At 41.8% G+C, this 27539-nt stretch overlaps 2 protein-coding genes and 1 long non-coding RNA gene across 5 annotated transcripts; 1 reads left to right on the top strand and 2 right to left on the bottom strand.

The window, feature by feature from the left end:
- On the bottom strand, positions 1 to 12449 carry CETN3 (centrin 3). Of its 2 annotated transcripts, none has more exons than XM_055699395.1 (5): positions 12294 to 12449; positions 9229 to 9364; positions 7428 to 7542; positions 4597 to 4788; positions 1 to 195 (listed from the first exon to the last, which is right to left on the bottom strand). In XM_055699395.1, the coding sequence occupies exons 1-5, from the start codon at positions 12308 to 12310 to the stop codon at positions 152 to 154; spliced, it is 504 nt and encodes a 167-aa protein (XP_055555370.1). In that variant the 5' UTR covers positions 12311 to 12449; the 3' UTR covers positions 1 to 151. The 2 variants fall into 2 exon arrangements, with proteins under 2 accessions (XP_055555370.1, XP_055555371.1); XM_055699396.1 differs by lacking the exon at positions 1 to 195 and adding an exon at positions 2239 to 4436.
- MBLAC2 (metallo-beta-lactamase domain containing 2) lies at positions 9229 to 27215 on the bottom strand. Of its 2 annotated transcripts, XM_055699394.1 has the most exons (3): positions 26693 to 27215; positions 23949 to 24106; positions 9229 to 9364 (listed from the first exon to the last, which is right to left on the bottom strand). In XM_055699394.1, the coding sequence occupies exons 1-3, from the start codon at positions 27135 to 27137 to the stop codon at positions 9359 to 9361; spliced, it is 609 nt and encodes a 202-aa protein (XP_055555369.1). In that variant the 5' UTR covers positions 27138 to 27215; the 3' UTR covers positions 9229 to 9358. The 2 variants fall into 2 exon arrangements, with proteins under 2 accessions (XP_055555369.1, XP_055555368.1); XM_055699393.1 differs by lacking the exon at positions 9229 to 9364 and having other exon boundaries at positions 20537 to 24106.
- On the top strand, positions 12581 to 20282 carry LOC129734740 (uncharacterized). The gene is made up of 2 exons (XR_008730283.1): positions 12581 to 17449; positions 17505 to 20282. It is a non-coding gene; the product is annotated as an uncharacterized LOC129734740 (long non-coding RNA).
- Positions 27216 to 27539: the final 324 nt, after the last annotated feature.

The raw sequence follows: 27539 nt of genomic DNA, 5'->3' as shown, positions 1-27539 counted from the left end.
TGCATATAACCTGTCTTTATTTTGGCCCTGTGAGGAAAGTAATTTTCTGCATCACTCCAGCTACAGAAATGAATGGATGTACAACACATTGTAATGGAAGCTGCCAATGTTTCCTCCCTTTTGTGCTGAGTTAATTTCTTTTCTTCTAATGCTAAATATCTCCAGTCATAATAGCAATAAATTCTTCTTGATTGACTGTAGAAAAAAAGAAAACAGTTAGACAAACAGCAAACATCCATAACTCATAAAATAAAACAATGCATATCTGTATTATACTTTCTATGTAAAGGTCTCCCAGTATTTGTTGTCTCTCATCCACTACTATTCAGGGTTTACAAATTTGGATTTTTTGCTTCTAGAAGAACAGAGATTTTGCACTTTTTTTTTTCTTCCACGTAAAAGGAAAAGTCAGAATGCAAGCTTAATTACGTAGAAGCCAGAATCCAGCTCACATATAACAAGCTATTATTTCTAATTATGAAAGTAAAAATATTCTAGAAGTAAAAAAAGATAGAAAAAAACCCTGAGAAAAGTATGTAAACAGATGGCTATGCAAAAATATGATACTTCATTATTAAGATTCTTTAAGATTTATAACAATGTTTAAAATGGTAGATAATCATTGTTTCTCAAGCAACAGTACTGCAGCTCCAGTTACGATGAAGTTCAGTTTTATTCTTGAAATCATGGTTCAGATATTTATGCCCAAACCGCACCCCCACTGTGAACCATGCTATTCTTCTCTCTCAAACCTGTAACGCTTGCCAAATACAAATTTAATTTTAAGATCATTTACTAATGATTCCATAAATTAGCTAGAATTAAAATGGACTTTTGACAAGCTTTTCCCCATCTGAACTTTCTTCATTCTTCAGTTATAATTAACAGAAATCTTACACAAATGTACTTGAAGAAATTAAGTCATAATAATAAATTAATTAGCAGTCATTAATTATTTTGCTGCACTCATACCTGAGCTATTGACCCTACTCATATGTTAAAGCAGAGCCACTGTAAAAGAGTTAACCAATGAACATGTTCACTCTGCAACTAATTACTGTAGCGGGGAATGATTAGAATAAGCCCATGGTATGGAAAAGACCAGACATGTATGAAGAATTCTCCCTGACAATTATCTGTCCCAACCAATATGCCCAAGATATTCCTAAACAAAGCACTGCAAAGTAAGAGCTACGTTTACAGCTAAAAGAAAATTAAGTAAATTCAACTACGCTGAAGAATAAAAACCCTAAATCTACCCCGTTGCGACACGTGTCAAAAATATGAAACAAGGAGATTTAGTCTAGCTTAGGACCCTACGCTCTGAAATATCAGTCTACCATATTGCTACATCACGCTACACATAAGCACTACGTTGACTGTATGACTTCAAAAAGCATTTCCACTGCTTTATCACAGTAACAGCACAATAATTGCACAAACATCCTCCCCAAAATATTCTCCAGTTTAAAAAATCCTGGTTAAACAATGCTGAAAAGTGAAAATACAGTATTATAATGACAAACACATTTTCTAACAGTCAAAGAAACTGCAAAGAGAAGCAGTTATGATTCCCACCAACCCAGTTAATCCCTTGTCTGATTTAGGATCTGCTTACAAGTTAAGCACAATGAAATCAGAAGCAATCAGTCTTTCCTAGTGTCAGATTTCCCTCAATTCCATGACACAAATTATCATAAAAGAGGAAACTAGGATCCCAGCTAATATGAAGATAATACTGACTTACATAATCTGGAGAGTTAAAGGAGCATATTATTTCAGTTTGTTTTGGGTTTTTTTCCTAATTCCGTGCCAAAATCTGAGACCTAAAACTGGACTGTTTTTCCTACAGATGCATCCACACAGGACAACAAAAACTGCATGAATTGACAGCATGGAGTTTCTAAAAACAGTCAGGGTCCAAAACAGAAGTAATTTCTAAAACTAGGAATACAAAAATAAGAAAATTTCTGTTTTTAAGGCAGACAGGAAGATGTCAGAAACACTTTCTTCTACAGAAACTTATGTACAGTGTACCAGTACAGCTCTGTGATTTTGCTGGAAACACAAGTTTTCAAGTAGCCTGGGTGTCACACAACAGACTTTATTTCACTATGAGCAAAACAATCCCTCAAATGTAAGAACTTTGTTAAATCACAAATGGCACTATTTCTGTATTTAAAGTATCAATTAAAAATGCTACTAACTAACAGTTTCAGGTAATTTTTTTTTGGGGGGGGCAGGAAAAGAATTACTTGACAGCAAGATTTTGCTATGTGACCCAGATGTTTGAAGCTACACAGAACAGTGATTTACAGGATTATTTACTTTTACAGAATGAATCTTAAAAAGGTAGAAACAGCATCAGTTTTCTTTAAAGAAGAGAAAACACATAGAACCTTAAGGATAAACAGCACCATATACAAACATTATGCTGTCAATCTTCCACATTCGATCTCATGCTTGACTGTTCTAACAAAGAGAATGAATGGATGAAGGAATAAGAGGAAACTGAGCCACTCACTCTTAGCTGATCAACTTGAATAAAAAATGTAGCACTGATGCAAAATAATTATGACTCAGTAACCTTCCTGAAAGGAGCTAATGTTCTGCAATCAATTTGTAGCGACCAAATAACGACATGACAAAAACGCATCTATGCTTCTGACACCTCAGTTGGCAGGTCCAGGACCACGACACAGAACAAAACATGCTTGCAGATGATTTCCACTCTCACTCACCTCTACAGCTACACCTTCAGGGGCTGGGGAAAAAAAAAAATAAAGTGCATGTTTGGTGGGGTGGTGGGGGAGGGACAGTAAAACTAGCAATGCAGGTCCTCATAACTCCTTCTTTTAAAAGCAAAATAAGCTCAAAATTACCTACCTAGATTAGCAATCAATCTAAAGGACTGAGAAGACAGGCATCACTCCTTGCCTGCTATGTAGCTACTGAAAAGGAAGTAAATAGCTATCCTGTTGTCTACTAGAATTCAGTGGTAATCCTGTATGTCACTGCACACAGACAGGTGCCTGAAAACAGGATTTTCAGCTTTCACTATACCGACCTGCTTCAATTATCCTAAAGGAAACACTGAGAAAAAAAACCAAAACAATTTTCTCAAGATGCAGTGCCAAGAAAATCTGATCAAGTACTGAGACTTCAGGGATATAATCAGCAACAGTAACACTTAAAAGACGAAATTAATAGTTTTCTCCTGGCTTAGCTTCCTTAAACATCTCACCTGTGGAATCAGACACTGCCAGTGCAAGAAATGTGTGGGATGACACAGCTGGGAGTGTGGAGGAACAGAATTATGCAGTAGGGATTTATTAAGGAACTATGGCCTCTTTCTCCATGTTTAGTTCAGTAACAAGTGTCAACATTAACACTCTTCTGGCGGTTGAATCACCAACCTTTCACTGTCTTTGTCTTCAGGCTCTGTATTTACACCACTACAACAGAACAAAAAGTTCGCATTTCCACACCACCAGGTTTAAATGTCCTGCTTTTCCTCTTAAAAGGGGTTGTTTCAGTACTTAATTAATTGTATTCCCAGGTATGGAGTAACACCAGTCTCAAACGCACTGAGGGGAGGAGTGTCTGCCACAGGGCTGACCAGGTGGGGTTTTTTCACTAGTAGTTAGAGCTTTGAGTGCCACAGATGTGGTGGCTCACAAGTAGAAATAAAATCCTATTGTAACTGGAAAAGTTGATGAACTGCTAGTGAAATCTCAGACATGAGTCACCATTCTAAAAGAAAAACTGAGAAGCAGTTTTCGATGACTGTTAGAAACTGCAGTGTTCAGATACACGGTCTCAAGTGACTAGTCCCTGAATTTCAGATATTAAGGTTTCTGGTGTAAATATAACAGTATTCTCGGGTTAATGAAAAAAACCTAACTTTCAGTGTTCACAAAGAGGTAATAAGCATAGTGTCAAACTGGATTTGTTAAATCATTCTTTAGCTAGCTAATAAATCCCTTCTGCAGCACACTTGGTATGGACCTTGTCAATTCCCCTGAGCCATTTTTCACACTACGCTCTTCAGCACTCTTGAGGTTCAGAAGTACATTACAGACCCATCCAAGCTCCTGCATATAGACCCAGGGTACATCCAGCATGATTTATTAGCTTAACACTCCACATCTGACTAACATGCTGAAATCACAACAGTGACACATCACCACTTAAGAAATATTGACTAGGCGATCAAAAGAGTTTCTCTTAGCCCTTTAATCCCTTTAGTGATTTATAAGGAAATAAAAATGTTCTGTAGGTACATCGCATCTCCCATGTACCAGTTCAATTACTTCCACCTACAACCACATTTTCACCACTCTTTTAATAGACCGTGGTTGAATAAGTTTAGTGGTGCATCAGCTTGAGAAATCAACTTGATTTTTAGACTCCAAATGTTTTTCCAGGACTAGTACCTGTCAAAAACAACAATTTCCATTACTTGTAAGCTAAATTAAGTTTGAGCAGAAAGTTACTTAGGAAGAAACCAAAAAGGGCATTTTCACAACAAAACCCCATTTAAAAAGGGGAGAAAAATAAGAACAGACTATATAGGGTTTTGTTGCTAACACGTACTTTCTCCATCGCCATCCTTATCAAATTCTTCAATCATAGCTCGTAGTTCTTCATCAGACATATTTTCACCCAACTCTCTAGCAACCCGGCGCAGGTTTCTCAGGCTTATTTTACCAGAGTCATCATCATCAAATAATTTGAATGCCCTGATTATTTCTTCTTGTGGGTCTCTGTCCAATATCCAGTCTGTCACTGTAAGAAGGATACTTAAGTTAGATAAAAAAATTCTGAAGGGTAGACTCAGAATGACCTTAAGAGACTAAAGCAGTATGAAGCACACACACTTCCAATTTCACCCATTCTTCCATTTTTATATATTTAAATTCAACATGCATATTTGTTTGTCTGTTACCTGACCTCTCTTTCTCATCTCTCTTTTCCCAGGCTGAGTTTCTCTTTGGGACATAGCTGTTGCAGTGGAAAGCTATGTGGCAAGTGGAAACACAGTCATGCTTTAAACGTACTATTCAATAGGAATTAAAAGCACAGACATGCTTCCTCTGTCCCAGACTTACCTTTTAGAAAATTACATCAGCTCTGACAGATGAAGACATGTGATTTTATTATTTTTTTGTTTTGATGAGGATAGAATTTTGACTTGGAGAGAACACTGAAACACCAAGTAATAAAAAACACTCACATGGAACCTCCCTTTTAGGTACAAAACCACACTAACAGGAAAACAGAAAAAAACTAAGCCCAGGGGTTATTTAAAGGACACTGCTATGAACTGAAAGATGTTAATACTGAAAGGGTTCATCAGCCTTTATTATTCCTTTTATCACAAGCATTTGTCGGTTTCTGTAACAGAAAAGACAAACTTGCCACATAAAGTATTTTTCTAGTAATTATTTCAGACCAACCAACCGTAATGTATCTTCACATCTTTGTACCTGCTAGCCTTCTATTACAGGGCTTGCTATTTATGACTTTCATCAAGCCATTAAAAACACATCAACACTGCTTGTGCATAGAAAACCACTTAGCATCTGCTGCTGTCTGCAGATGGAACGCCTGCTCGGGCTTAGTGAATTTGACAGGAAAAAATTATAATTCAAGCTCATATAAGCTCACTACAGCAATAAAGTTTATATGTCTACATAAATCCCTCAGATTTATATTGAATTTAAGTATGTTCATTTAAAACAACTATGCCGCATGACAATACGATATAATTTGAAAAATTCTACCTTTTGCAGCAAAAAGACAACTGCACTGTTAGCTGAAGAACAGTAACATACCAGGTTTCTAAACACTACAGGTAACATTATTGTACAAAAGGAGACAAAATGTAATTGCATCTTTATACATTACAGACAGGCCAGTCCTACATTTAAAGTGATTATTAACATTAAATTATGAAAAACTGATGGCTCAAGAATTGCTTAGCTACACTCAGCAGCACTTCACAATTAAAGCTTCATACTATAACCTATTTTCTCTAACTCCCTGACCTTTTTGCTAGAAGCGGTATCATGTTTAATTTTGTGCCAAGGTCACAGCAGCACTCAAACCCAATTCAAATTTTGGGACAGGTTCGATCAGCTTCCAAGTACATATTGTACTTTCTACCAGAATTTTCCTAGCTTACCACTGCACTTACTGAGTGCCCATATTGATAGCCAAGACAGAACCAGGAGACAACAAACAATGCCTGGACTGGATAACATGAATTTAGAAAGAATTACACAGTAATGATAGTATATTCAATTATATAATATTATAGCATGATGATGTAATTACAGCAGTAGTATTGTTGCTATCAATGCAATACTCTCAATTTTTTTTTTTTTTACCTTCCCTCCCCCCCCAATTAAATTGGGACTGATCATATATATTTCCCCATAGGCTTTATATTTGGTTCTTTTCTGACTTACAATTTGCTCTTTCCTGGAATACAACTACAAAAATATTATCTGTGATTTAACAACATAATTTGTCCAATCCTAACCCATTAAATCATTAACCTCTGCCACTTTTCAATCAATAACTGTTTTGCCACACTAAGTAGATTGTTATTTGTAGCCAAGAGCAAATACACATCTACTACACCGGAGCAGGTTTTTTTTCTGAATATTGACACAAATCTAATACCTTGAACACAGGGACTGGAATAATGAAATACAGCTATAAAGCCCACACAGCTTTTTTTTTTTTTTTTTTTTTTTTGGCAAACGCAAATTGTATGCAAAAGTATAAGTTATACGTAACATCCAAAAAAAAAATCTTCAAAGAAACTTAAACTCTAATCTTTTAAAATTCTGCAGATCACTACATACTGGACGTATGTCAAACTGTGCAAAACACAATCTTCAGATGAAATAAACAGCCTAATGACATTCCACTGGTTTTATCAACAGTTGAAAATCCTTGAAGTACAATATTTAATATCTCCTTCAACTTTTATTTGTTATATAGGAAGTCTGTACTCAGTTTACAGTTTGTCTGTGTATGCACTGCTTCCTGTGAAATTCAACGTCAATTATTTTTTCCACAGTAGGAAGAAGAATCTTATAAAATGCATAAACAACACAAGAATATCTACATTTTAAGTTAGCATCTACTCTTTTGTAAACGTTTAAAAAAGATTAGGACTCTTATTTCCTTCTATACTGTGGCTATTATTCATCTCGACATATCAAACTGCATATTCAGAATACAAAGATTTATCTTCCTCCACCATTTACTTTTATTAATAAAAATATGAAATGAAATCTCTCAGTTCTATTGCTTAATAGTACTTAATAACTGAAAAAGTACACAAAGTACTTCCACATTGTAGCAACCACTACAGGTTAAATTTCTCTAAAGATACATAATCAAACACATACCAACTTCATTAAAATCTTCAAAGGTGATCTTGCCTGTCGCTTCTCGGTCATAATCTTTAAGTATTTTCAGCACATCAGCTTTTTTCACATCAAAACCCAAGGCTCTCATTGCCACCTTTTGGAATAAAATGGAAGTGCAACCATATATGAAGATTAAATATTGATTTATCAGATTTCTTTTTATTTTCAGTAATTACCTTCCCAAGAGAGAAGGTGTGTATCAGTGGTTTAGCAACAATAATAAATGAATTTAACAAAAGTAAAAAAGCTCTGATTATAAAAATCACCTAAAACTACTATTAGAAAATGGAATGTCAAGTTACAGTGAAAAAACTAGCCTTTGCCTTTTCAGGGATTTCACAGACTGGACCAAATACTTCTTAGGGCAAGTAGACTTTCCTGACTCCCAAAAACATTTCACGTACTGACCCTTTCTTGAAGATAGAACTGAAAATCCTTCTTCAAATTAGTCTTCAGTATTCATACTAAGCGTGTATATGTTCATGAGTTTACAAATCCTCTTACAAGTGACTTCACTTTTTCCAGTGCACAACATAAGCCAATGTATCTTTTCTTTTTCCATTAGGTTAGGAGTGCATGTTTAGTTTCCATTTCAACTGAGATAGCAATTTCTCAGTACACACACTACCCTGACTTCCTCCAAACTGACAAACATACACTAAAACAGAGATAGTTCTTTTCTTTATGCATTTCTGCTCTTCCACAGTATTATCTTCAGGGCCACAATATTTAACTAGGCAGGTAAGAAACAGCTTTGCAAGTAATCATGACAGCTGGGAATTCAAAGCATACTGTAACTGGAAAAAGCGTATTAACAGGCCCAAAACAGTTCCCACTCACTGTGGCTTCCAGCAAAGATAAAAGACCTGAACTCTGAAATGAAGGAGTTTTATAGGAATCGCGAGACCTATGACACGCCTGTAACACCAATTAAAGTAAAAATAAGACTTCTGCCCCCACCCCACCTTTGAGTTACGTGGTAGAGCCAGAACATGGAGGCAGCAGGTTGGATGAGGTATTCCTTCCCAAAAGAATCTCACCCAATATAGGATAGAAACACTGGCCTCTCCAAAGCCACTTTTTCTTCTTGATGCAATACAATCAGAATAAAAATTCATAAAATATTTAAAAGACACTTCAATAAACTTAATGTACTACTTCTAGACTTCCAGACAGGACTCACTAGGAAAGACGGCCATCCTACCCTCCATTTGCCAATAGCTAACGGGAAGAGATGTCTTCATTGGGAAGGGCAGCTACCAAGCCTCCCAGACACAAAACAAACAGCATCTCTCATTCCTACCATCCATAGGCTCCCTACTGAAAAATGCAAGTGGTAAGCTCTGGTGTGTAGTCAACAATTTTACAAATCTGATTTACATCTTTTACCTAAAGCATCTGAAACCTGTGGGTTTTCACAATACCAAGCTTTAGATTATGCAATGCCTTAAAAAAGAACCAAACACCTTTTCAAGAGCTTTTTCCACTTAGTCATCTGTCCAAGCTAAACCCTGGAACCCTGGGGAGCATTCAGACCAGTGTTATGCAGCATGCTACAGTAATTCTGTTACTGTGTCAAGTATACAGTTTGGGAAGAAAAGTTCATTCTTACACCAATGCAGGTATTTCCTTCCTCTGCCCAGCTGCCCCCCCAATATCCTCACTCCTTTAGCCCAGCAAGAGACCTTGAACATGGAGTACTTTTTAAAGATACAGCCAACATCTTAAAAACTCACTAAGAAACATATATATTATCTGCCATTAAATGAAAAACCTTTACCTTTAACTCATGATAATTTATTGCTCTATCTTTGTCTGTATCAAACAACTCAAAGGCATCTTTGATTTCTTGCTTCTGTTCCTCAGTCAGTTCTCTTCTCTTTTTCTTCTTAGTTTTGTCTACTGAAAGCTCACTCCTGAACAAGAAGAAACAAATTAAGTGTAATAGATTTCTACCGGGAAGATACCACTTAGATAACAATTTCCACCAACTAGAAACTTACCATAATTGCATAGATCACTACCTTACCCATTCAACCTTTTCCCAGATTGTCCTCCCAGTTTAAAATACCATTCCGAACAGACAAATCCTCTGTGAAAGTTGAATGATGCCTCCACTCCCCCACCCAGAACACCAGAACAAAATCAACACAGGCATTTTGGTGAACACATAACAACAACAATAAAAAAAAAAGAGGGTAGAAAAGCTGTCAGTTAAAAGGATACTTGAGACTACAAACTGTATTAGCAGTTGAAATGATGTAACTCGTGACAACACTTTATTGCTAAACTGTAGCTTAGAAAAAAAGAATTTTGACACAGACAGGCTAACAGAGGCTTAACTAGGCCAGACAACTGGATTGTCTGGCTACTGAAGTGGGCATTAGATGCCACAAATCGGCTTTGCTGCCAGTACCAGTTCTTAGATAAATGACATTTACAGATATTTTTTTTTTTAAATCACACACATACATACTGCTCTAAAGACTTTTTGGTCTGTTTTGGTATATACAAAAAGAGAAAAGCCCCCCCCATTTAACAAAACTTGCCCAAAGACAGCCCTCTTTCCCTTGGCTAATCTAGAAATACAATTAAATTTTCAGATAACAGGCAGAAAATACATTATACATATACTAGGAACACCATTTGAAAAAAACCTGAAAAGGACAGCACTGATAAAACCTACTTTGGACCAAGCTAATAAAGGGTACATTTTGTTGTAAATGTGTTTTATTCACATCAGTGAGACTGACTGTTGTATCCAGAGTAATTGCTTGGAAGATCTCCAGTTCAGAGCAAGAACTCTAAAGCAAAAAAAAATACATTTGAAATAACTGGTGATATCAACTCAGACTGCTACAGTACTCAAGATACACTCCTGGAAGAAGTAAGCAATATGTGAAGCTCAGCTGTATGCTGTCACTGTGATGAACAAACTACTGTGGCAAATCCCCTCTGTCCAGTGATCATGAGGCTGCACCAGATGTACTGAGTCCAGCTGTGGACAACCCAGCACCAGAGATATGCACAGACAACAGATAATGCCTAAGGGAGACTACCACGCCTGGTGGCTTGCAGCACAGGGTGCATGAGAAGCTGAGAGAGCTAGGTTTGTGTAGACTAGGGTGAGGTGACTAAATGACATGCTGACTAGGTAGGGAAGCGCTAAGGAGTGGAGATCTAAGTGCTGTCATTCACTGTCTAAAGGATTATTACACAGAAGACAGAGAGAGGTTCCCCTCAGAGGAGCAGAGTGAAAGGACAAGTAAGAATAACTTAAAAAAAAACCAAAAAAACCACACCACTGAAAAAGAAAAACCACGACAAAACTAAGAAACTGCATCTGGACTAAGGGGAAACATTTTCCCAGTGCGAGTGTTTATGTGTTGGAACAGTTGCACTGGGAGACTGAGGAGTCTCCATCATCAGAAACTTTTGGCACCCAAGTGGCAAAGGTACTCAGCACCTCAGTTTTGTGTGGGACCTACTCTGAGCAGAAAGCTCGAATAGATGACTTCCAGAAGTCCTTTCTAACCTAAATTATTGTATAATTTAGGTTATGCTCTCAGGAAAATGCTCTTTACACCGACTTGTTTGTTTGCACCAGAAGCAGAATGCATGCTGAGTCATCCACTGTAAAGTGTATAAAAATTACTGATGAGTGAACAGAAAAACTGCTTTTCAAGGATATTTATTTTCTAAATCTCCTGTGATGAGCTGCTTTTTCATCTCCTTTGTCAAGAATTTGGTAATTTTAATCAAAACCAAAAATTAAACACACACTTAATGTTCAACATTTAGTTCAACATTAGTTAGGGATTTAGTGTTCAACAACTGCAGCTACACCATAAAAATTCCAAATATAGACAAGAAGAGCTGCATAAGCTGGACCTGCCTCAGACCACAATATCCTCAAAGAGCGAGAAGGCCTTAGCAGACCAATTGGGACAGCATGATTTCACACAGGCTTTGGATTACGATAGCTTTTGGAAGGACTAAAATAACTCTGAGCTGCCTAATTAGGACTGGGAGAGTAGCTCAGATCCAGAAAGCCCACGTTTTGTGAGCTGTGATGATGAAATCCATTTAGAAATCTGAAAGCAGATTAACGCTGAACTCTTGTGGAAGAAGGATCTGGCTAATGAAGTGGGGGATTTTTTAGAGCTTAGCATAAAATATTTTTTTCGAAAGATGGAGCAGTACTTCAATGCAAGTAGTTTAGTGCCACTTCTTCTATAACCACTTTTATCACACGAAGCGTGAAGTTCTAAGAGTTGAAAATTAAGGATCACATATATCATACAAGCATATTAATTACGCCCGAAGAAAAAGGATTTGACAGGTATAGAATTAATCCGGACCCCCTTATCCAAGTTACTGAATCAGAATTGAAGAACAACGCAACAAAACAAACTCTAAAGCTTAAGTTAACGTCTATTAAAAAGGTTTTCTGAAGGTGCATTAGTTCAGACAACCCAGGAGGCACCTCTCAAAGCCAGCCGCGACGGGCCCTGCCCTCCCTCGGTGAGCAGACGGCGGCCCGGCCTGATCCGCCGCCGGCCGCCCACGACCCCCTACGGAGGGATCAGACAGAAACGGAGGGATCAGACAGAAGCCGCTGGAGGATGGGGACGACCTTCGCCGCGGCACGCCAGCGCCCAGGCCTCGCCGCTGCCCGCCGCACCCTGCTTCCCACCCGGGCCTGCCCCGGCGGCCCCCCGAGGGGGCAGCGAGGGCCGGAGGGCTCCGGCGGGCCCCGGCGGAAGACGCCCGCCCCCCAGCCCCCCGCCCGCGCCCCCAGGCCCGAAGGGGGCAAGGGGGAAACCGCCCCCGGCTCATACCGACCTCAGGGCCAAGCTCATGCTGCTGCCGCCCAAGAGCCGGGCCGCGGCAGGACGGGCCGCACCGGACCCGGCCGCACCGGACCAGGCCGCCCGCCGCGCCCCGCCGCGCCGCGCTGCCTTCCCCTTGGAAACGCGGCACGACGCCAGCGCCCGCCAATCCACGCCCTCGTCGTCACGGCACCGCCGCCTGGCCTCCCGCCCCGAGCGCCAAGCGCCTGCTTATTGGTCGGCCGATTGCCACTCAAGGGGGAGGGGTCTCCGCTCGGGTCGTCGCCGCGGGGGCGGGGTTTTCGGCCCGGAGTTCCGTTACCCAGGAGGTTGCGCGGCGCGGGGGGGGGGCGGTCGCTGTTCACCTACTAGCCCGGCTGGCGGGGTCCCGCGGGCGGCCCGGAGCAGGTGTGTCACTTCTGCTCGCCCTTCTGCAGTCTGGATGTGCTGTGGCTGTGGCAGAAGAGCTCCCCGCCACCTCAGGCCCTGCGCGCTCCCTCCGCCGCTCGGTCGCATGGCGCCATCTTGAGTGTGGAAGTACGGCGGGTTGTGGCGGAGGGCCGGCCTGGGGCCGGGGAGCGGGCACTGGCTGCGCAGTCGGCGCGCCTAGGTATTGGCAGTGCTTGGGAAAAGTGGCCTGGCCTCTGTCTACTGAGAATTGCTACTGGCAGTGCGCCTTTAAGATAGGGCCTGGAAGCCCTGTGTCAGAGCTCGGAGATGTGAGGGGAGATGTGCAGCGTAAGTGCGTTCCTGCGCTATGTATATACACAGATAATATTGAGAGCTTACGGAAATACTTTTATCAAGTCTTTCTGACATTGTACAGGCTTTGCCTTCATAAGAATTCCTGGAGCATGTGATCTGTATTACATGAGGACTGCAAGACCTAATTACATAGTTCTACTTTGTACTGCCATTAATACTTACGTGCTTTGCAAACTAGTGAGTGAACTAACGTTACATATTCTGTATGTGTGGGAAACATTCATCTTGCTCATAAGAAAATGTGGAAAAAGTGGTGCCTTGGTGCTCTGGTCTGTAACATGTAGATGTGCCTTGTGCCTTGCCATTCAGGCCACCCTGAGCAGACAGCTGTTGTAAAGGACTGGAAGAGTACAGTCTGGTGTTAGTAGCTGGACTATACAGATGTTCAAGTTTTTTCTAATACTGTGCTGAGCAGTCTGGCTAAATTCACTGAAAAGATTCAGGCAGTTAAAAATGCCTTCAAGCATTTTAGTCCTGTTCCTTCCAGGGCTGACAGCATGTCTTGAAGGTGTTTTACATCTGCAGACATGTAGTTTTCCAATAATAAACCAGTAGCAGGTTCACCCTGAGTACATAGTATTGGACGTGAAGAGTTGGACTCGGTAGGTATGCTCAAGACACATTTTTCCTGAACAGTCAAGCAGAGGAGTTTTGGTTGGCTGGCTGTTCATACTACCTCTGGTCCGCAGATCAAGTATGCAGAAGCACTGTAAGAAGTTGGTGATTGACCTTTGTTAACAGATGGTAGCTTTGTAACTAAAAACATAAATTACTGGCAGGTTTGACCCTCAACCTGTGCTTTAGTGAGATTTTTGGTTAGAGGTTTTTGATTGCACTCCTTGCTGTTTGCATGTCTGCAGTTAGATGCATTCATCTGAGTAATTGTGTGTTTGCTTTTGAATCTGTGTTTTTTCCCAGTTCAAAGCAGGGAGTTGGGCACAGGTCCTGAGTGCACATCTTGGGGCTCTGTGCTGGTAGCTCTGCAGTCAGTCCGTGCTGGTCACATCAAGGCAGTAGGTACTGCATAGTAAATAAACAAGCAGATATACCCACAAAATAATTATTTGTGCTTCATACAACATCCTTGCATGGCCAGAGAGGAAAGGAGAGCATTAACTGAATGGTGAGAATGCTCAAAATGGAGCATGGGGGAGTAGTCCTGAAGGCACCAACAGCCCTGAATTGCCCTGCCTCACCTGGGACCCCCACCCACACCCTCTGTGCATGTTGGTCCTGTAGCTCCGCCTAGAGGCCCTTGGTCCTTCTGTGAGCTGTGTTGGAGATGGACCTGCCCTCATGCTGTGTGCTGCTGTTGCTGACTGACTGGCTGGACTTCATCGCCTGGCCTTGAACTTGAGTAATCACCTTGCAGTTGTCTGACAGTGACTGGGCAGCAGTCACTGGGCTGCTGACAGCTCTGGTTACCATCGCTATCCCTGCACTCCATGTGGAGGTTGCTATCCCTGCCTGTGTTACGGTTGCCCTTGGCTTCTGCCTTGTCCTCTCATGGAGCGCCCCTGTCCTTGGCTTCTCCCTGGCAAGTAGACTCAAATACCTGATGCTGAACAAACCTTAGGGTATTCTTCCACAAACTGGAGATCCAAATTTGGGTCTCTATTTCTAAACTTAGAAGATAAGCTATCGAATTGGCTTCTTGCCTCCAAGGTCAGTGAGCTTGCCCTGACTTTAATGAGAAGAGTTGCATGGCTGACTGAGCCCTTTCCTCTACCCTTTAGTTACTTAACAAACATACAGCTCTCCCCTTTTGTGTTTCCTGCTGGCTGTGAATTCTGCCTCTAGGTGCTTATGTGCTTCACTGAAGAAGTGTGAGCAAATCCTCCTGCAGTGGTTTCAGCTAGTAGAGGTAGGACTCGTCGCTCTTCTGTTGGTCCTCCACAGTGTTTCCAGAAGGGAGCACCCAGCTAGGTCTGTGGTGACTGCTTCCCATGCCTAACCTGGTTAGGTGACCAGTGAAGGTAGGTTTGAAATTATAAGGGCGAGCAGGGGCCACAAAATCCACAGGAATAGGTACACCCCCTATGTTCTCTGCATCTATATTTGATTATTCCCAACCACTCTCATTTGCAAGTGTAGGAAGGGAGAGTGACTTACCATTTACAGTCCTCAGTCTTTGTAGTGATATTATACTTTGCACTATACTGTTAAGATCTTCAGGGCAGAAGAACTCCAAGCAGATCATTCCCTAGTGCAGCCTGTGCTGTTCTTAATGAGATGCTATGGCATAAGCTCTGCTCCAGAAACCAAAATGCCGCTGTTTGTAAATTTAGTAAACTGGCAGTAGTGCTCGTATTGCACATGAAATGGAGATGCCAGGAGTTCAAAACTGAAAGGACAGGCTCAAATAATAATAGCTAGAAATAAATGATTGTAGGTATCATAGCTTGTGACTCACAAACCCTTACATTTTCAAAGCTGGCTAGACCCCTTCTAAAATCACTTTTTAACAGAGTGGTTAAATTAGAATATCACTAGCATGTTCCTCATGCTATTTATCAGCAGCTGAATAAGGAAAATAATTGTTTAGTTGTGAGGAATATTTGAGGGCTTTATTATTAGCTGTATCTTCAGCTTTTAATTAATTTTCAAACTCGTCTGTTGCTCTATGAAAGCCATTTGCGGGGCTGTCTGCCAGCCATATCTTCCCCTTGAGTGATTAGGTTTCCTTTTCCCTTCCTAATTTTATTAGTATTTGAAGCCATTCTACTGTTCCCCTGTCCCAAGCTGAACTTGAGGGTGTCGGAGGTTACAGACCTCATGCTGGCTGTTCAAAATCAGATCAAATATCAGAACTTTCTGATGTAAAGCAACAAGCTGCTTTGTCAATGAAATTAATTAAAAAAATTAAAGGGTTAGTTTTGTTTAGGCACATTTCATGGAATTTTAAGAGTTGTTTGTTCATGTCACTGTTAGAGCAAATTGTATGGCACAAAATCAGTGTGAAAATGTAAAGCCATATTAAAAATATAGCATGTGCTTCCCAATTTGATGATTGGAAATGTACTCCTGTGTACATCTGGGTCAAACTGCTGGGAAGTACCTTACTCTAGCTCTGGTACAGTCACGGAAGTGTTGGTGAGGGAACCCTCCTGAGCCCTTCTCCCTGTGTCAGGGTTCTTTTTCCAATGCTTTTAAATTTTAATTGCTGTTAAATGCCTCGTAACCTTCCCAGGGCACTGTTGGGGACATGTGGGAGCACACAGAAAGTCATTAAATTGGTGGGATTAGCCTGTCCAATAAAAGCTGAGTAGTTGGAGGCAATCTGCTAAAGATGGTTTTAGATAGCACAGCAAAAGCAAAGAGCAGTTCTATAACACTGTTGTTTCTACTTTAATCTGTAATCATGCAGTGAAGCCTTTTCTTTTATTTTCATGGTAAATTTCAATGCCTTTTTTTTGTGCAGAGAGATGTAGTCTCTGGTGGCCCCCTTTCTCTGTGTTCCTGCTTTCCGCACAGCAAAGCACAGCCTGTACGTACCCTGTAGAAGCATTAACTGGCTTTGAGGCATGATTATGCTACACAAAGCAACACAGTGTTAATGTATAAGCTCGTAGTAAAGTGATTTAAGATCACACTAGAGTGGTCTGGGCTACTTGTGTGCCTCAGAGGTGCATAATTAGACAAGATTGCTTTCTGCCTAGCCTGGATATCCCTGTGCTGCACCACTACATGCAGTGTAAATATAAGCTAACATGTTTTTACCAGCAAAACCCCTCTGTAATATTTAGCTTCAAATACTGTTACATTTAAAGTAAGATCTAATGAGTGTTTTCTGATTGCATTTCAATTGTATCTGTTTTTGTGCTTCCTAATTCAATTTGGAAGCGAGAGGACCAAAGAATTAGTTTTGGATGAAATCTGGTTGAATTTTTAGACACAAGAGGTACTGCTTAATGACTTCAGTAATACATACATTAATAACTTGAACAATAACTTGAAACAGTGTTGGTTGAATTCTTAGACCTAGATTTAAGTTAAATATTCATAATTCTTCCTTTGCCATATATTTTTCCACTCTTCTCTCCCTCCCTCTTTCCTAAAGATCTCTGGTTTTGTTTTCTTTTGCTACAGATGTCTGCTCCTAAAAGGCATGGTGTTATGCTAGACAGCATTTGTTCTAAAGCTCATTTGGAGCTCTGCTGTATAGCATCCTACAGTGTAGGATTTAACAGTAAGAATGCTTTTTTTGTTTTTCCTGTCCCTGAGAAGGTTCTTTATAGCAGAAACATCCCATGTTTCATGCATAGTGTCATGATGACAAATAGAGGTGTTCACTGATGTAAAAATAAAATGAGATGCAGTAGCACTGAAGTAATTAAAATGACTGTTTAGTTTCCATGTGCATTAGAAAGATGATTACAAAGACCCTGTACTCAACTGAGATAGGTACCTCACAACATAGCATCTATTGCAAAATACAAGTTGTACTTGAATATGACAGAAACAATGCAACAGATTCGTAGTTGCTCTAAATAAAAATTCTATGTTACTGGTAAGAAAACTGGAATCAGATCGTATGCACAGCAGTATGAAAAATAGAATTTTACATTTTTAAACTTAAATTCAAAGTGCCAAAGAATGACCCAAAACACTGATTGCTATAAAGAAATTCTTTCTACCTGACCGGAGTATAGGCTGCATGTGAGATGAAGGCATAGCGAAAGAAAGGTAGGAGGCAGCCTGAAGTCTGTTCTTACTTACGCAAGGGTACCCTGTGTGACTAAAGCAGCTGCCTCGTGCTCTGTAGCTTTCTTCTCCACCTGGTAAGCTATAAGGACAACTGTGTTTACCGTCTGCACAGAAGCTACAAGCAGAGTAATGAGCATGATGGAAGACAGGATCAGAATTCAAAATCATGTTGATCACTTGATTAGGTGGTCTGGAATCAGTGATACAAACAATGAAGACAAGTTGACTGCTTTATTTCATAGGAGAAAACTCAAATGCAGAAATGCAATATGGGAAGTAAGTGGATAGAAAATATCATTACAGAACAGAAGTTGGAGATTACAAGGGACCAGAAGTATGAATCATAGAATCATAGCATCATTTAGGTTGGAAAAGACATTGAAGATCATAAAGTCCAACCATTAACCTAGGGATATGATGTATTAGGAAGGGTGCAGACATATAAGGCAAGGATGGACCTGTTCTGTTGTGCTTGGTGCTGGTGAAGCTTGAGTGGCATACTGTTTTGCAGAGCACAGTTTAAGGCAGGAATAAAGAAACTGGAAAGATCTGGAGGGAAAAAAAAGGGAAATTACATCTTTCCTTATATAGCATGTTTTTAAGCTTAAGGTGGCTGACCGGTAACAGTTTTCTGCTATGTAAAAACTCTGATGGACACTCATCCAAGAATAACAGCTTGGTCTGTAGAAAAGGGTAACCTGGACTGAATATGAAGACGACTGTAAGCTGATCAATAAGGCACTGTGGAATGATGTGTATGGCTGCCAGTGGGCCCCAGGGCTGCCCATTCTCTGTTGGGTTTCTTATGTTGTGCTCCAGACCCCGTGTTCCAGAGATGCCCCGTCTCAGATACTGTGAAGGAAAATAAGCTATTTCTCAGCATGAGGAAGAGGGGAAGAAAGGTTGATGGGAGGCATAGATGGAAGACTGGGAATATATGAGGAAGCAGCAACAGGGGATGTGGGACAAAGAGAAAAGTTGGTAACATACCAGAAACATGAGGCAGTTGGGGGACCAGAAAGTGAAAGTGATGGAAAACAGGAAGAAGGGGGGGCAGGCAGACCAGGGAATCTCTAATTTTAAGCAAACGTTGTGCTTCTCTGCATGAAGATGGTGCTAGGTGACCCCAAAATTGTCCTGTCTTATCCCTCTATTTCTTACTTGTCTGCAAAGAAGTGCAATTAAGCATTTGATTTCTCATTTGCAAGCCAAACCTCTCCCCTTATCTGCTGACTGCCAATGAAAAACATTCATTCTTGTTGCTAGAAAAATGTGCTGTATCAAATCTGATGTCAAACCCAATTATTTTCACAGTACATGTAACAAACTTTGTCCAGCTTGGTGGCAAACCTATTTATTGAGAAAGGAGTAGTGACAGTGATGGATTTTGCTCACACCTTGTGTTCCTGGTACTACTGCTTCAAACACCAGGACAGGAGGTGAAGTGCTTGTGAGTGTGGCACCAAAATCTTTTTGTCCTGTGCTGTGATGATACAGTGCTGCTAGCTCTTGATGTGCATCTGAACTTATTATCAACCCCAGAAGACAGAGAAAGGCTTTGCATTTCCTTCATGTGAATGGAAGTTGTAGGTTGCCACATTTTATAAACTCAGATCTGTCTCACTCCCACTAGAAGTTACCTTGTTCCTAGACGTGTAATGGGCAATCATCAATACACAGTTGTCCAGCACTTTGAAATGATGACACTCAATCAGCTGGGTTAATCACAATTGTTGGTTGGCTTGTATGATTAAAAGACTCCTCTGCATCACCAAAAAGGACAGGCACAGGGCTGTGTGTGGAACCCCAGTAACATAATCTGAGAGGAGCCCCTCAGCTGGCTGCTCCCAAACTGATTTTTTTTGTATTTAGATAAAACCAACATTGTAATATTTTTAAATTATTGTCACTTAATTGCCTTATTTCCCTCATAAAATCATCTTATTTCTACCTGTATTTGCCTTCAAATTCTGTTCACATCACCCCATAAAATTCAAAATTTAACAAGGTCAACTAGTTTTGAAAATAAGATTGTATTTGTGCTAATGTGCAAAGAGAATGGCTTGAAGATTGCACCTTGAAATGAACGCCTGAGAGGAAAACCAATGCATCGTATTAACCGAACCACCAGATATCCTTAAAGTCTGGTCATCCCCTGTCTGGAAGGAAGCCTATCTTCATTGTTAAATGACCAGGTACATTTCACCTTCTTCACTGGTTCTTAGTTTTATACAGGTACATTTCTTCCCTGCTGGTTTTTATGACAGTAGCTCCTTTTGTTATTCCTGGACCAACTTCCACTAAACTTCTACTATTTATCTATTAATAAGGAGCCTTATCTTTTACCAGAAACCAGACAGCAAGTATGCTAGGTGGTATTTCCAGCTCCAGTTACATGCTGAACAGAAACTATGTGACCACTTTTGTTTCAAGTACAGTAAACAACAGCCACTGGCTGTGTCTTGTGTGGAAATAATAATCTGTGTAACCCCAAGCTGAAACTGACCCCCAAATACATGTTTCCATAACATCCATGTTTTCTGTGTGCGAATTCTATTGAAAACCTAATTCTGATTTGTGTTAAAATGTGGGGGTTTTTTTCCCCCAAGCAGTACCCAGTCATGTTTTTATACAAGCTTTGCAGCATCTATGATATATAAATATTTATAATGCAGTCTCTTGCTTAGAAGCGTAAGAAACACTGCTAGGAACTTCAAAAGATTGCACCATTTAGAATGAAGAAGTGCTTCTCTTGAAAAATACCTAAAAATTATCACTGAACTGTACAGGAGTATAACTTTTTTTATTATGATTATTGACATAAAATTATTTTTTTATTTGTAAGTTGTTGTTTAATATCACAAAAGTCTTGACAGATTACAGAGCAAAACTTGCCATCCAATTTGCCAGTTCCTGAAAACTGCATTAACAGCATTAACATAAATTTAGATTTTACAAATAAATCAACACAGATCTAAATGCCCAAGATGTTACAATATTTAAACTTACAACATGTGTTTTAAATATTTAAATCAAGTAGTGTTAAAAGAACACTGTCAAACTCTTCTGACTAAAACTTGGTAATTCTTAACAAAAATAGCCATTTTTTTATACTTAAAACATATCATTTACGTAGGAGTAAATTTCTTAGAATACAAAAATAATTTTGAGACCCTCAAAAGCTACTTTCAACTAGATTATGACAGCAGTTTACTAACATGCTCCATTTTAGGCTATGTTCGGGTAAAGCTCAATTCAGAGCTAGAAAATTATTTCCTAGATTTTGGTCAAGGAAAAAAGCCCTGGCAATTGCTGTTACCTGTATATACTTGATGGACTTAAGCATGGCTTAACAGGGCATTTTGTCAGTGATCTGGGCATTTAAGGATCTTGTGGCTGATACTGAGCACAGACATAAACAAAAATGATGGAGGGCGTCTTTCCTCTTGAATTGGCATGCCAGTGAGCCTTCTCTTAGCAGCTCAGCTTTTACAACACAGTAAAATCTTGCTATAGGGCTTCTAACAGTGGATCAAATAAACAAACCAATGGTGGTTTAACACAAAAAAAATGTTAATTCAGTGTGATCTCAGGCTCCTGATGAACATTTGCAAAATTTTAGCAACTGGCATACGTATTAGCAGGCTTCGTGACAGAAGAGGTCTCTCTGTCTGCATTGTTGCACAGGGTTATCACCAGTGCTCCTACACTTCACAAAAGCACAGAGCAAGATTACTACTGGTGTTACACCACAGATGGCTAATTTGAAGGAATCCAGTTACTGCTGGGTAACCTGTGACACCATGGCTTCATCCGGATAACTGGCGTAATCTCCAGTAATACCTATTTCTTCAGCCATTCTGACTTTCCTGCTTGCCACCTCAGATCTGTGGTTGCCCATGGTGAACCCTTGGCTACCAAGAACGTGATCTGAACTGCTATGTAACAGCAGGATGCGTCAGCAGGCTAAAGGAAAACCACACTGTGGAGTTTGTTCTCAGCCTCTTCACTGAATGGCTTCCCAGGCTAACCTTTTATATTTCTTCCTCTGGCCAAATGAGACCAAGATAAAAAACTCTTGGCTTCATTTATTACCGAAGTCTGTCACTGAGTAAGCACTCCTCATGTAATACACTGATGTACTTGCATTCCTCCAAAAAAGAGACTATGACCTGAGTGGTAACAGGTCTTACAAGTGCTGCGTTGCTGCACCTGACCTGACCGCTCACAGTTTTACTTCAGTTTGGAGATAGGCACTGCTAACAAGAACTAGGCACATCACAACCTATCAGTACAAATCCTGGTGAAAAACGTATTCAACAGTAAAGGCAGGAGTGCAGTAATCCGTGAAAGGAGAAAAGCATTACGTAAAATATTCTCTTTCATAATTTTTAGACAGATGGTTTTTATTTTACAACTGTTTTTTTCACCAGGATTTACACCTAATAAGGGTATCAACTTCCACTCCCCCATGCCTTAAAGAGAGCCCAGACTCTGGGCTCCTATTCTCTTGGGTTTGATGAGAGGGAGGAAAAGCTTCCTCATGAAGTGAAAGCTAAACAAATAAAGTTAAACTGCACTGAAGTTTGGGAAAAACATTTGCATTCCTTTTCAGGAAAGTATTTATGCCTATATACAAAAATAACCTCAGACAGTGTCCTTTTAAAAAAGTTAAATACGTATATACTGTTAGAATAATTACACAAACTAACCATTTCAACAGCTTTTAAGTATCACACATTCCATTTCGATAAGCAAGTTACAACGTCATTTATCATTTCTCAATGTGTTCAACTTTTTTTTGGAACAGATAAACGCAATGCACTTTTCATAAAAACCACACGCACCAAACGCTTCATAAACAAACAGTAAACAGTTTAAATTACATTCACTTTGTGGTAACAAGCATACTGGCTGTTTAATCCAGCACCTGCAGTAGCACAAGGTTATGCTAAGCCCCCATCCCCTGTCACAAAGCATTAACAAGTTACAATCCAGTCACATAAAAATACTCTTAAACACAAATAAAGCCTTTAGCTTGTCACAATCCAGTTCCCTCAAATTTAAAGAACAACATACTAATAATTATTTTTTTTATGAGCTCATCAGAAAAAACACAAACACATCAAGCAAGGGCTCAATCCACTTTGCACAGGCTAGTCCAACACATTAAACCTAACAAGCACACCTATAAGCAAAACAGTTCCCTAGCTGACGGCGAGAGTGCTCTTTCTTGCTCCTCTGTCATGATGCAGGCATTCCCTGCACCGCACCAAGACGCATGAAAGCCTCAACAGTCCATCTGCTCTTGGATCCGCATCAAAAGCTTTTTGGGTAAGCTGATGTATCTATACCTTCCAGCTTGGAAGTCTGGTCTACAGCATTTACATAGGTTAGCTGTGTCAGACAGCTACTTTGCAAAGATGCAGGCAATGAGGGGTGCAGCAGACAGCAAGCAGCAGGTGACAAAATAGCTGTGGAATGGCCCTTAACTGTTTCTGTCCACCCAGTCCTGTGCAGGTGTTGCTCTTAGTTTGACCTAATGGTGCTGTTCCCCACAAACACCAGGTCTTAGCACAAGTTCAGTTAGGCCAAAACCTGAGCAGGAGCTGAGTGAACAGTCATAAGCCTAGTGCTACATCAACAAGGTTTCAGGCATGAAAACCTCTCATTTTGGCACATATGCGTCTGTCAGAAACGTAACAAAAATAAACCAATATTTCAATCACAGTACATGTGCAAACATGTCCTGAAAAAATAGAAGAATGGTAGCTTTGGTTGAAGCTACTAGCTTATGTACTTTTTATAAAAATAGGAATAAAGTAGGCAAAAATAGGGAGAATTTTTGCAGTTTATTTGTATCAATTTGCCAGCTCCTTAATAATACATACTGCTTTTGCTTGTATCAACACTTTCACAAGCCATGTGGTTTTTCAGCAGGGAATAGATCACACAAAACGTACTGTCACTACGAAGTGACTCTTGAATTTGTAATGCGAAGTGCTATACTCGCAATGGATCTCATGGCACAAGTAGAAACCTTGTGACAAACTCCAGCTTGCGAAATGTAGTTGGAAGCTAACCGATACAGCCTTTCTGCCCCAAATATGTTAAAGTGCCCAGGCAGTACCTTCTCCACGAGACCTCTGTCCACTAACTCCATGAGGCGCTGGCAGCTTGCAACATAGTCACTTACTCTGCTGTAGGGAAGCCAGTCAATCATGGATCCATCGTACACCACGTCACCGCTGAACAGAATCTTCCGGTCTTTGTCGTGTAAGCAAATACTGCCTCTTGAATGACCAGGCATGTGCATGACAGTAAGCTGTCGGTCTCCAAGGCTGATCACATCCCCTGCAAACAATGTTACAGGAAAACGTATGTATTTATCACGTATATTAAACACCACAGAGAATACAACCTACCCATACGCTGAGAGTTTGTCCATACCATATATCCACAACAACAGCAGTGGGACATTTATTTTCTTGGTGACTGAAGACGTCTTCAGTCTTTCAGTGTCTTTCAGACAGAGACATCTGAAACACACACTTGCCAAAAGGGTATTTTCCAATGATAATTAACACAGGCTTCAGCTGTATTAATTGCATCTATTCCCACCTTAATAAACTAAACAATGTGAAAACAAACGTGATAGAGAGGATAAAATGGGAAACAAACAGAACACATCTAACCCAGGTCTCCTTTGAAAGTTTACAAAGTAAGTATCTCACAATTTATTACAATTTTACCCTCGTTTAATTTGCCAGAATTATACTCCTGCTACTTCTGAAAGGCAAAAGCACGGAACATAAATTGCTAGAGGAAACCAAGACTGGCCTCCATACACTGTCTTCATCTCATTCAATCAGATATACAAAAGCAGAACTTTCTTAACATTAGGTCATTGTTTTGCCAGCTTAAATGTGAATGCCTTTTCACTGCATTAGCCACTGAAGAGGTACTTTCAGCAGAAAGTCAGTCTAGGGATGGAGAACAGGCGAAGTAAGTCTGCTGTTGATTTCAAATTGTAATGCCAGCTTAATTACAAATGTGCAGACCCCATTAATTGACACGTGGCAAACATGTAAAATTTAGGGCTGTGCAGGGAAAGAAGACCAACATATAAGCAACCTTCTCAGAAGCAGCTGCTTAACACTGTAAGAAAAAGTAAAAGAAATAACATCCAGTACTATTGTAAAATGATGCTTAAAACTGTAATATGCATTTCCAGTTCCAAGGAGAGCAGGAAGATGTTGCCAAACCCCTACTGTATAAGAAATCTGAGTCACCTATCTGTCTCACACCAGAGACAGGCATGCCATAAATTTACTCCAGCAAGCCTAAAGGTAGGTGCTTAGGTCTTAAGACAAACTTTTCATGACAGGACCTTTGGTAATGAACTGAAAAGGATTACTGAAAATGCTAGAACAGCATTTGGAAGTCACTGAAGAGCTAATGTCTGATTGCGCTGTACCCAACAGGGGAACGGAGAAGCACCTAGTTTCAAAATTATCAAAGAGAATTTTCAGCCAAATTGTCTTTCAGCAAAGCATTGGGAAGCCTTGGCAGGAGGAAGAAATAGACTTGACTATTAAACGTACTGTGCAGAAAATGCCTGTATTGGTGAATGAAGCCACAGTGGGGGTGATGGAGCAAAGTGTTCCAGCTAGTTTCAAATTGCTCCTGGCACTGAAAAGAATACGAAGAAACAAGGCTAGGGCACCCAAAATTTTAAAAAGTTTCCAGAAGCTCAAGGGACAGCTGAAAGAAACTTGCGAGTCTCAGAAGACACAAGTGACTAGAAAAACATTACATGCTAAGGCACAATACAAGTAAATGCAATTTTAGCCAGAGCAGCCAAAATGAAAAGGCATTTGAAAGATCTGGTAAGATTAAAATGTAAACAAATGAAGCAAGCAACGTGCAAGTAAAAGCTTCAGCTTTGGACTGTTAACAGTATTGCCCCTGCCACTTCTTTGTTTTCAGCATTACGAGATATCCCCACCTCACAGCAATTACACATGCACTGAGATGACATTCCATTTCCGCACAGTATGTCGCTGTGAGCCTTATCTTAGAAACTGGCGTTACTTTGACAGCAAGCATGCTTGACCTTTTTACAATATTATTTTTTAAAGAAAAAAACCCTTAGACTGCTGCAGATTGACTATATTCAAATGTCACTTCAGGTCTTGTCTGAAGCCTTCAGTAAGTTCAGTTCTGCTTTTCCAAGCACCTATGCAGGATGGCCCAATGCAGCCAAGAAGAGACTTCAGTCCCCTGAAAAAGGTGTCACACGGATGCCAGACAGCTACCCTTTACCTTCTGCTTCACCGTATGGTGCAGTTAGGCTGCCTGTTGCCAAAATAACCTGGTCATTGCTAACCTGCCAGAGACCTGATGGAACTTTTTTTACCTGCAACAAGCCACTCCTGTATTACAGTGACACCAATCCTGTAAAACAAAGCCCGCATTCTTCGCAGCAGGTGTTTCGGTACATCGCTTTGTTCTTTACGCTGCGATGCCTCGATAGAACAACGAGGGTCACCAGACGCCAGCGCTGGCTGACAGGGTGACATACGGTTAGAAGCCTAAGGCTAGGCCTGGGGTGTTCGATCTCGAATTACTGCGGAGTGCTTCTCGTTTTAAGGAAAATAAACCCCGCGTCAGCAGGCGAGCGCAGGGCAGGTGCCTGCCCCTCGGCACCGGCCAGGGCGTTCGGAGCCGGCGGGAAGGATTCAACCCGCCGCGCCGGGCGTCCCGCGGGGGCCGGCGGTGGCACAGCCTGGGCGCCACAGAACAATCAGTACCGGTTTAAGGATTACCATACGAGCAGCTGCGTAGGGCGCTGCAGCCCGGGCCTAAAAGCCGCGACCGCCCCCAGCGCGCCCGGACCCCGCACACGCGTGTCGCGACACGGCGCGAGGCCGCCCTCACCCTCCTGCAGCAGCCGGCTGGGCCGCACCGGCGGGACGCGGAAGTGCCGAGCCCGCCAGCCGGGCCGCGGCGGCCGCGCCACCTCCCGGTCCGACAGCCAGGTGACGGCCTCATAGTTGTCTCCTCTGAGCAGGGCCGCCGCCTCGGCGCTGTGCACCGCCACCTCCTCGAAGTGCTGCAGCCCGCCGGAGTGGTCGAAGTGGACGTGGGTGGCGACGGCCAGCAGCGGCCGCGGCGCGGCCCCCTCCTGCGGCGCCAGCAGCCCGGAGGCGCGCAGGTAGTCGGGCAGGCTGCGCAGCCCCAGCCCCGCGTCAATCACCACGTCCCGCTGCGAGCCCCGCACCAGCCAGATGTTGGCCCGGTTGCCCGATTCGTAGAAACGTTCTTGGATCCAGAAGATGCCGCCGCCCAGGGGCTTGTGCGCGAACCACTCCAGCGCCGACATGCCCGCCGCTCCTGCGGGACGGGCCCCCTCAGCGCCGCGGCGGGTCCCGGGCCCGGCCCACTGCGGCAGCGGCAGGCGGGGCGCGGCGGCGGCGGGCGGGCGGGCGGGCGGGTGGGCGCCCTGGGGGGGCGGTGAGGGGGGCGTCGCCTGAGAGCGCGGCGGGGCGTCGCCTGAGGCAGCGGGGACACGGCCGAGGCGGCGGCGGGGGAAGTAAAGCCGTAAGCCCCAGGTGGTGCGGGGAGCGGGGAGAACCCCCGGGGGGTGGCCGGGGCGAGGGGGGAGGGGGGCGGCGGCCGGGCAGCGCGGGGAGCGGGGCGGGGGTGCAGCAGAGGGGGGGGGGTCTCGCACGGGGTATTCACCGTTTTACCCTCAGGGGCATCAGGTGAAAATAATAAAAAACCC

This window comes from Falco cherrug, chromosome Z, assembly GCF_023634085.1.
Source record: "Falco cherrug isolate bFalChe1 chromosome Z, bFalChe1.pri, whole genome shotgun sequence".
Lineage (NCBI taxonomy): Eukaryota > Metazoa > Chordata > Aves > Falconiformes > Falconidae > Falco > Falco cherrug.
Note: the sequence above shows the minus strand (reverse complement) of the source record. Positions and strands in the feature narration are given on the sequence as shown.

Excerpts from the sequence above, each read along its gene's own strand:
- MBLAC2 (XM_055699393.1), bottom strand. The coding sequence starts at position 27,137 with ATGTCGGCGCTGGAGTGGTTCGCGCACAAGCCCCTGGGCGGCGGCATC. Across the intron at positions 24,107-26,692 it reads CAGCCGGCTGCTGCAGGAGG|GGGATGTGATCAGCCTTGGA; the intron begins GTGAGGGCGGCC and ends CATTGTTTGCAG.
- CETN3 (XM_055699395.1), bottom strand. Across the intron at positions 7,543-9,228 it reads TAAATTATCATGAGTTAAAG|GTGGCAATGAGAGCCTTGGG; the intron begins GTAAAGGTTTTT and ends TTATTCCAAAAG. Across the intron at positions 196-4,596 it reads TAAGGATGGCGATGGAGAAA|TCAATCAAGAAGAATTTATT; the intron begins GTACGTGTTAGC and ends TTTTTTCTACAG.